This window comes from Scatophagus argus, chromosome 5 (assembly GCF_020382885.2).
Source record: "Scatophagus argus isolate fScaArg1 chromosome 5, fScaArg1.pri, whole genome shotgun sequence".
Taxonomy (NCBI): domain Eukaryota; kingdom Metazoa; phylum Chordata; class Actinopteri; family Scatophagidae; genus Scatophagus; species Scatophagus argus.
In genome coordinates, this window is record NC_058497.1 from 17,592,755 (window position 1) to 17,602,500 (window position 9,746).

Consider the following 9,746-nt stretch of genomic DNA (forward strand, 5'->3'; position numbering starts at 1 on the left):
GATAATTACAAACTTTTGAATGGTAGTGTATGGGTTTCTGCAATGCATGTTTGCAGGAATGTGTATTCAATAATAAAAAAAGCAAATTAGAATAATAAACACACAAGAAAGAAAAATAATCTCATATCATTGTCAAAACGAAAAAGAAACTTCTATTATCTGCGTTTTAAATGCTACTGTAGACAAATGTGCCAGCGGGGATCCTGTGGCCTGATATGAGCTGGTTAACTGACAAAAGATGTGAGAGAGGCAATACTTAGGTAACCTTACTGTGATGGCAGGGTTGTATGATGCATCACTGCTGGTGGGCCAGAAGTTTAAAACAAGATCAACTTATCTGTGGAAAAATTAAATTAATTGAATAAATACATAATTCACAGTAGCAATGAAATTTGTTTTATTTAACCTCACAGGCAATTTGAGGATCAGATCTTGAAAGGTTTAGCACACTGGAATGCAAACATTTTGTGAAAGCTAAAAACACCTTCTTCTGTCTCTGTGTGTTTTCAGCTGCAGCCGTGGATGAGAGAGTGTGTGATGGATCTGAAGACATACAGACGCTGCAGAGTCCATACACTGACACATCTCAGCTCCGAATCACTAACATGGTGTACAAGGCTGTTTATGCAATAGCACATGCCATTCATAATTCAGTGTGTCAGGAAACAAATTCTACAACTCAGTGTGACAAAATCACCAGGATCGAGCCCAGAGAGGTCAGTCAAAAGGAACAAGCGAACACACCAATGCTCTTTGTTCCCCACGGTAATATAAATTATTAAAAGAAATATTCCTTTCTCTCCATCACTGTCTAACTTTACTTCATCCTCACAGCTTCTCACTCAGCTGAAGAAAGTAAATTTTTCCCAAAATGGTTATGACGTGTCATTTGATGCCAATGGGGATCCTGTGGCCACATATGAGCTGGTAAACTGGCAAAAGAGTGAAAGTGGCAGCACTGAGTTGGTGACAGTAGGTTTCTATGATGCATCACTGCCAGCAGGCCAGGAGTTCAGTATCAACAGGAACCTCACCTGGATGGAGGGCAGCACACAAGTAAGGAGTAATGGGCAAAGTACACAACTTTTTTTACTCCTTGTCAAATATTATTCCAAAACAATTTAAAGTTGTGCAGTCAAATTCTTGCTTGAATGATTGGACTTCTTGCTTTAATAATTTTAACACTTTCTTTATTATGTCAATTCAATGCAGTATTTTTGCAGGAATATATTAAAAAATAAAAAACCATGTGATTCTGAAATGACACTGACTTACTTGTCCAGTTTGTAGAATAATTAGCTTCTAAAATATCAATGAAAATCAATAAAAATGCCTGTGAAAACACAACTGAATCAACAGACATCAGTTATTATGAGCCAGTCATGTCTTCTGTCCTCAACCCTCTGCTTCCTCAATTTACTACCTGCGATCACTACTGGTACAAAGACAAAGAGCTGAATTGTCTCAGTCAACAGCTAATTTTATTCAGGAGCCTTCATAAAATTTAGTGAGTTTGTATCTATGTGCAGGTCCCTGTGTCAGTGTGCAGTGACAGCTGTCCTCCAGGAACCCGTAAAGTGCTGCAGAAAGGAAAACCCATCTGCTGTTATGATTGTATACTGTGTCCTGAGGGAGAGATTAGCAATGCTACAGGTAATGTTTTGTCTCTAAAGCATAACCACAACATCAAATATTTTACTGCTAAAAGCCTTTATTAATTCATGTTTTTCAGATTCTCCTGATTGTTTCCCTTGCCCCAGGGAGTTCTGGCCTAATGCAGAGAGAGACACTTGTCTCCCTAAACCTGTAGAGTTTCTGTCCTTTGACGAGGTCCTAGGAATCATCCTGGCTGCATTCTCAGTTGCTGGTGCCTGTCTTGCCATTATAACAGCGGCTGTGTTCTTTCATCACAGGACATCCCCGATTGTCAGGGCCAACAACTCTGAGCTGAGCTTCCTGCTGCTCTTCTCCCTGACTCTCTGTTTCTTATGTTCATTAACTTTCATTGGAGCACCCACTGAGTGGTCCTGCATGCTGCGCCACACAGCATTTGGGATCACCTTCGTCCTCTGCATCTCTTGTGTTCTTGGGAAAACAATAGTTGTGTTGATGGCCTTCAAAGCTACACTCCCAGGCAGTAACGTCATGAAATGGTTTGGTCCTCCACAGCAAAGAATGACTGTGGTGTCTTTTACATTTGTTCAAGTTTTAATATGTACCATTTGGTTGGTTCTTAGTCCCCCTTTTCCAATGAAAAACCTGACCACATACAAAGAGAGGATCATCCTGGAGTGTGCATTGGGCTCAGATATTGGGTTCTGGGTTGTGCTCGGGTACATCGGCCTGCTGGCTGCCTTTTGCTTAGTGTTAGCTGTCTTTGCCCGCAAACTACCTGATAATTTTAATGAAGCCAAGTTTATCACCTTCAGCATGTTGATATTCTGTGCAGTGTGGATCACCTTTATCCCAGCGTATGTCAGCTCTCCTGGGAAATTTACTGTGGCTGTGGAGATATTTGCCATTCTGGCCTCCAGTTTTGGATTAATTCTGTGTATATTTGCTCCAAAGTGTTTCATCATATTGTTGAAGCCAAAGAAGAACACAAAGAAACATTTAATGAACAAAAACTGAAGATGAGACATCAACAGTTAAGATACTTGAAATGTAGTTGTATATCATACACCGATCAGCCACAACATTAAAACCACTGACAGGCGAAGTGAATACCATCAATCATCTTTTTACAATGCAATGTTTTGCTGGGAATCCTCCAGTTCTGGCAGTTCTGGCAGTTCTGGCAGTTCTTTAACACGCACTACCTACCTAACTTTGCGGGCCAAATAGACACCCCCATGGCGAAGGCTCCCCCCAGCTGAACGATGTACCCTGTCATATGTCAAAAACAGTTCAGGAATATTTCAAGGACTACAACAACAGCCTGCAGATTCCACAGATCCCAACCTGATCGAGAATCTGTGGAATGCACCAGAATAGGCCAAATCCACCCTCCCACCTGGTGGGGCCTTCTCAATAACCAGGAACCAAAGGATCCAACATTTTGATGCCAGTGACCAGAAAATATCCCCAGAGGTCCTGTGTCCCTTCCCCTGACAGGTCAAAATGTCTTGGCAGCACAAGGGGGACCTACAAGTTATCAAACAGGTGGTTTGAATGTTGTGGCTGATCAGTTTATGTTGCACACAATCAACACAATTTTCACTAAGTTAAGCTTTGAATGTCCCTACACATGAATTTGTATTTTCAACAAAAAACAGGGCCATGTCCGAAATAAAGTCTAACATCATAGTAAAAATGTGAGGTGCTGTTGTGACATTTTGATGAATTATTTCAAACGTTTCAATGGAATAATAGATCTTGTGATTAATTTAAGATATCAAATTCCATAGAAAGATGCTGGATGAAGTGTTCAGAGCTGAATAGGGGTGTTCCCTCTGTGATGTATGTTAAGCTGACGTACAATAGAGGGAGGGAAACTTTGTTCTGAAACTGCATATAGAACAGTGAAAACACAGACAGTATTCTCACATACAGGCACAGGAGAGATGGAGATCTCAGCTCTCTTTATTGGTCTGATTCTGTCTCTGGGTTTGTGTAAATTGAACTCAGCTCTTCCTTTGAATGGTTCTGAGGATGCTCTGAAACAAAGGGCTGGGCTTACAGAGGATAGGAGTGGTGCTGGGGTCAGCACTGAGGCCTCATCTGTGAAATGTAAGCTTCAGGGTGCCAGTCGTCTGCCTGCATTCTCAATGGATGGAGACTACGTTATCGGAGGTGTTGTCGGAATACACACCAGCATGCACACAGTCACACATAACTACACCACCATGCCTGAGCCACTGAGGTGCACAGGGAGGTCAGTAAGAGGGAGAAATGGTGAATAAGATTTTTAGAATGACTTGGGTTAGAAATGTTTCAAATTGTGTGACGCCCTTATAATTAAATATTATGTGGTGATGAAAACTTGAAAAAAATCTGTCTTATTTTTAACAGATTGATGGAAATGTTAACTCTTTTACTATTAATCAACTGTTAAAATTCCTGTCACTTTCACTGATATGTAATTCTATGGTTTTAATTCTGGTCGTGTGATAAATGGTAATTGTTTGTTTCACAGATGCAACACAGTTATTGTCTCGAACCATGAATTGTAGGTCATCTTTTCGATTTTTGGTTTATCTGATTTCTGAATTGTTCTGATTTCATGGACATTTGGACAGTGACATGAGTGTCTGTGTGCAGCATTGAGGGCCGTGAACTGCGCTTCTCACGCGCAATGATCTTTGCCATCGAGGAGATTAACAACAGCTCGGACCTGCTGCCAGGCATCAAACTCGGTTATCAGATCCACGACACGTGCGCCACAGTGCCCGTAACGGTGCAAGCGGCATTTCAGCTATTAAATGGCATTGACCCGGTGTTTTACACGAGCGATAATTGCTCACATTCAGGTATGGTGATGGCCATCGTCGGCGAGTCTGGGTCCACGCCATCCATCAGCATGTCGCGCGTCATCGGGGCCTTTGACGTTCCTCTTGTAAATATTTAGAATTTCTGGAAAAATGTGTTTTTGATATAGATCACATCGAGTTTTTGTTTTTTACATTAAAGAATCACACTGTTGTTTTTCCTTCAGGTGAGCCACTTTGCCACTTGTGCGTGTCTGTCCGATAAGCAGCAGTTCCCGAGTTTCTTCAGAACAATCCCGAGTGATCAGTTCCAGGCTGACGCGCTGGCCAAGCTGGTGAAACACTTTGGCTGGACTTGGATAGGTGCTGTCCGCTCGGATTCGGACTATGGCAATAACGGCATGGCGACTTTCCTGCAAGCAGCCCAGAAGGAGGGGATCTGTGTGGAATACTCTGAATCTATCCACCGATCCCACCCACGCAGCAGGATCCAGAGAGTAGCAGACGTCATCCGCAGGTTTCTACATCACTGATTGTGTTTTTCTTCCCTGTGTGACACTGACCTTCTGCTAACCAAAAAAAAACAAATGTTTCGTCAAAGATAAGCAATAGTTTAATTATCGTGGTGGTCAATTTCATTTTCATCATACTTTTTCACTTGATAATTATAATACTGTCATAAAAATAGGCCAGTGCTGCACATTCAACATACCAAAAAACTTAACCAAAAATGAAACCAAAATGTTTTGCCAAGTATAAAATAAAAGGTATTTTGTATTATTTCTTTCATTATGTTTATTTTGCTCATATTTTATGGAGATATCGTCTTGAAACTGAGTCTATGACACCAAAACTGTACATTCACTACATCAAAAAAGTGTATCTCATGGCCTCTTTTCTTTCTTTCACCAGTCTTGATATTTGTTTGGTGTAATATGATTTAATCGTATCTCTTCAGGTCAACAGCGATGGTTGTTGTGGCATTTTTGGCAGCTCCAGAAATGAGGATCCTAATGGAGGAGCTGTTGCTTGAGCCTTCTCCTCCTCGCCAGTGGATCGGCAGTGAGGGCTGGGTAGCCAACAGAGACATGCTGAAGTTCAGCTTTTGTGCCGGAGCCATTGGATTTGGGATTCAGCGATCTGTCATTCCAGGTCTGAGAGAATTCTTGCTGGATCTCTCTCCCACTAAAGTGGCTGCGTCTCCAGTGCTTACTGAGTTCTGGGAGGAGGCATTCAACTGCAGGCTGAGAAAAAGTGAGCCAGATTTTCCTGATGTTTTAACACTGATGTTGCTGACAATTTGGTCTTAGGGTTGTGTTGTTGTGTTGATTGTTTGCTTGAGTGGAGCTTATTGTGTTAAAAGGTCATCAGCTGCTTTGAGATTTAAGCACAGATTTGTTTCAAAAGGGAAATCAGTTGAAATTGAACAAAGACATGAGGTGTAAGTTGCAGCTCTATGAAGAGTCCATTCTTCCATTTTTTGCAACACTCATCCGTCAGGGTCGTGTGGTGGCTGGAGCCTATCCCAGCTGACGACAGGCGAGAGGTGGGGTTCACCCTGGAATGGTCACGTCAGTCACAGGGCTGACACACAGCCAGACAACCACACACGTACACACAGAGGGGCAATACTGTAGCTGGAGTTTCTGGAGAAACCCTTGAAGGCACAGGGAAAACATACAAACTTCACAGAGAATTTGAACCAGTAACCCTCTTGCTGTGAGGCCACAGTGCAAACCCCTGCACCACCGTGCCACCCCTATGAATAATCTTACTTTATTGTTTTATTTCAGCTTCAGGTTTGCTAAACATTTTGGCTGGAGTTGTTGAACACAAGCACACATTATATCCACACTGTTCAGACACAAAGCTAAAGAAAGATCATATTAATAAAAAAAATATATATTTAGCTTATAGTTTAGGCCATTATAAAAGGAGGCTATTTTATTTATATTTCAAACACATAAAAAGTCAAATTAGTGGATGACTATACTGGAAAAGTGATGGACTGTTTTTGTAATTTCTAAATTGCTACTAATCACATAATCATCATGTTAGTATGAGTAGGTTTTAATGAAATTAAAACAAATTAAAAAAAAACAACAAGGCCTGACACAAGTTGAGACAAGTAAGATTCATAGGAAAATGGATTTGGACATGTTTGTAAAATGCTACATTAAAATATAATGCGAAATAAACATGTTTTATGAAACAACCCCGCAGAGATATATGAGTTTCTGTCGGCAGGATCCATAAAAGAAGAAGCAGAAAGAAAGCACAGAAAAAAATAATAAACACAGTAATGAATGCTTTTGTTATATCTTTGTCAAAGCTAAAAACACCTTCTGTCTCTGTGTGTTTTCAGATGCAGCCGTGGATGAGAGAGTGTGTGATGGATCTGAAGACATACAGACGCTCCAGATCCAGTACACTGACACATCTCAGCTCCGAATCACTAACATGGTGTACAAGGCTGTTTATGCAATAGCACATGCCATTCATAATTCAGTGTGTCAGGAAACAAATTCTACTACTCAGTGTGACAAAATCACCAGGATCGAGTCAAAACGGGTCAGTCGAAATGTACAATGAACACCCAAGTGGTCTTGCTTTCAAAATATGAAACCTAATCTGGTGTCAAATGGTCCTACTTTCCTTCATCCTCACAGGTTCTCACTCAGCTGAAGAAAGTAAATTTTTCCCAAAATGGTTATGATGTGTCATTTGATGCCAATGGGGATCCTGTGGCCACATATGAGGTGGTTAACTGGCAAAAGAGTGAAAGTGGCAGCCTTGAGTTGGTGACAGTAGGTTTCTATGATGCATCACTGCCAGCAGGCCAGGAGTTCAGTATCAACAGGAACCTCACCTGGATGGAAGGCAGAACACAAGTAAGGAGTGATGGGCAAAGTACACAACTCTGATGAAGGGTAGCAGATAATTTTAAATGAATTTTAACAAATTTTATGATTCTATGTTAAACAGTTAGAATACATACTTTCATTCAGCTTTCATTTTAGCTTGTTTGTAATAGTTTGCTCTTAGCTGAGTTGGTGAACTGGACTTATTTAAAACATAGTGGCAGGTGAAATGCTGAGGACATAACAGATAAACATACTGCCATCTATGTGATGACACATTTGTTGAAGAGGTGCACTGGTCAGTCCAATCACCAGAATAAGATTTTGCCATTCAGCCTTTCTGAAAATCACATCTTTCAGTGTGTCATCCAGACTACTGGTGTGCAAGTCATGAATCAGTCATATGAAACAAACCACTCTGTTTACTGACCAGGGACCAGTCTTCAACTCGACTAACTCGTTGACTGAATCACACCCTCCTGCCTGTATAGTGCAAACTGTTAAGACAGTATGAGACCAAGTGATACACAACTGTGCCACTCTGACGTCAGCTGAATTGGTACAAATCTATCAAGCCAATTAACCCTGCCCTCAAGGAAAAGAAACTTTTGCACTTGTTTCTATTCAGTGTTAGCGGTCCCAGCTCAAAGTCCAAATCAGAAAGACACAGTACACTTAAGTGACTGCAGTGGGAGTTGAAATTTACTGTGATCAGTTTTTCTTCAAAGGCCTATCACTTTTGAGAAAAGAAAATTCATCTATTGATTTCAAGAATTCTGAGTTTGTTTGTATCTCCTTGTCAGGTCCCTGTGTCAGTGTGCAGTGACAGCTGTCCTCCAGGAACTCGTAAAGTGCTGCAGAAAGGAAAACCCATCTGCTGTTATGATTGTATACTGTGTCCTGAGGGAGAGATTAGCAATGCTACAGGTAACTTTTTGTTTCTAATGGATATTTATGACATCAAATATTTGACTACTGTAAGACTTTTTGATTTATTTTTTCCAGATTCTCCTGATTGTTTCCCTTGCCCCAAGGAGTTCTGGCCTAACGCAGAGAGAGACTCTTGTCTCCCCAAGCCTGTAGAGTTTCTGTCCTTTGACGAGGTCCTAGGAATCATCCTGGCTGCATTCTCAGTTGCTGGTGCCTGTCTTGCCATTATAACAGCGGCTGTGTTCTTTCGTCACAGGACATCCCCGATTGTCAGGGCCAACAACTCAGAGCTGAGCTTCCTGCTGCTCTTCTCCCTGACTCTCTGTTTCTTATGTTCATTAACTTTCATTGGAGCACCCACTGATTGGTCCTGCATGCTGCGCCACACAGCATTTGGGATCACCTTCGTCCTCTGCATCTCTTGTGTTCTTGGGAAAACAATAGTTGTGTTGATGGCCTTCAAAGCTACACTCCCAGGTAGTAACGTCATGAAATGGTTTGGTCCTCCACAGCAAAGAATGACTGTGCTGTCTTTTACATTTGTTCAAGTTTTAATATGTACCATTTGGTTGGCTCTTAGTCCCCCTTTTCCTATGAAAAACCTGACCACATACAAAGAGAGGATCATCCTGGAGTGTGCATTGGGCTCAGATATTGGGTTCTGGGTTGTGCTCGGGTACATCGGCCTGCTGGCTGCCTTTTGCTTAGTGTTAGCTGTCTTAGCCCGCAAACTACCTGATAGTTTTAATGAAGCCAAATTTATCACCTTCAGCATGTTGATATTCTGTGCAGTGTGGATCACCTTTATCCCAGCGTATGTCAGCTCTCCTGGGAAATTTACTGTGGCTGTGGAGATATTTGCCATTCTGGCCTCCAGTTTTGGATTAATTCTGTGTATATTTGCTCCAAAGTGTTTCATCATATTGTTGAAGCCAGAGAAGAACACAAAGAAACATTTAATGAACAAAAAATAACAGAAGACATTTGAGATTTTGAAACAGTGACGATACATCATAAAATATCGGTGTAGAGTACATGTTGCAGACATTCACTGTGTTTGTCACCTAGTTGTAAGTATTCCCACGATGCACACTTAAATATTCTATAATTATCAAGTTTGGATATCCTTAAATACTAGCCTCTCTCTTTTACAAAAAATTATATTGTTCAATAATGTCTGCATCCAGAACGAAAGCAATGACCATTTGGAAATTTATTAAAAACATATCAAATCAAGCAATAAATTTTGTGATTCATTTAAGACAGAATGGAGCAGCACTTCACAACCTATTAAAGGAGTGCATCTGTTAATTTAATAAACATTTAAGTGAAGGAGGACAAAAAAGAGGAAGATGTGTTTATAATGAAATAACTGAAATATGCAGGGTCAGAGACACAGCAAAGAAAAGGACAAGAGTTCATCAACTACCACAAAGTAAGGGCATCTTCTCTGATGTGTAGAAAGATGATGTGCAGTAGAGGGAGGGAAACTTTGATCTTCGACTCGATATAAAACAGTGAAAACACA

The 9,746-nt window shown here is 40.9% G+C and overlaps 2 protein-coding genes across 2 annotated transcripts; both read left to right on the forward strand.

Moving 5' to 3' along the window:
• Positions 1-536: 536 nt before the first annotated feature.
• On the forward strand, positions 537-2,785 carry LOC124059378 (extracellular calcium-sensing receptor-like; the record flags this gene model as incomplete). The annotated part of the gene is made up of 4 exons (XM_046389322.1): positions 537-716; positions 835-1,056; positions 1,530-1,653; positions 1,733-2,785. Coding segments are annotated over 4 exons (1,425 nt in total), but the record flags the coding sequence as incomplete, so codon positions are not given.
• A 1,364-nt stretch (positions 2,786-4,149) lies between these two features.
• On the forward strand, positions 4,150-9,452 carry LOC124059176 (extracellular calcium-sensing receptor-like). Its single transcript, XM_046388999.1, has 7 exons — positions 4,150-4,555; positions 4,655-4,944; positions 5,386-5,681; positions 6,793-6,998; positions 7,097-7,318; positions 8,092-8,215; positions 8,294-9,452. The coding sequence occupies exons 1-7, from the start codon at positions 4,295-4,297 to the stop codon at positions 9,190-9,192; spliced, it is 2,298 nt and encodes a 765-aa protein (XP_046244955.1). The 5' UTR covers positions 4,150-4,294; the 3' UTR covers positions 9,193-9,452.
• The last annotated feature ends 294 nt before the right edge of the window (positions 9,453-9,746 follow it).

What these genes read in the sequence shown, in the direction of transcription:
- LOC124059176 (XM_046388999.1), top strand. Translation starts at nt 4,295, where the DNA reads ATGATCTTTGCCATCGAGGAGATTAACAACAGCTCGGACCTGCTGCCA. An exon ending in CCAGGATCGAGTCAAAACGG is followed by an intron (nt 6,999 to 7,096) that starts GTCAGTCGAAAT and finishes TCATCCTCACAG; the next exon opens with GTTCTCACTCAGCTGAAGAA. An exon ending in AGAGATTAGCAATGCTACAG is followed by an intron (nt 8,216 to 8,293) that starts GTAACTTTTTGT and finishes TATTTTTTCCAG; the next exon opens with ATTCTCCTGATTGTTTCCCT.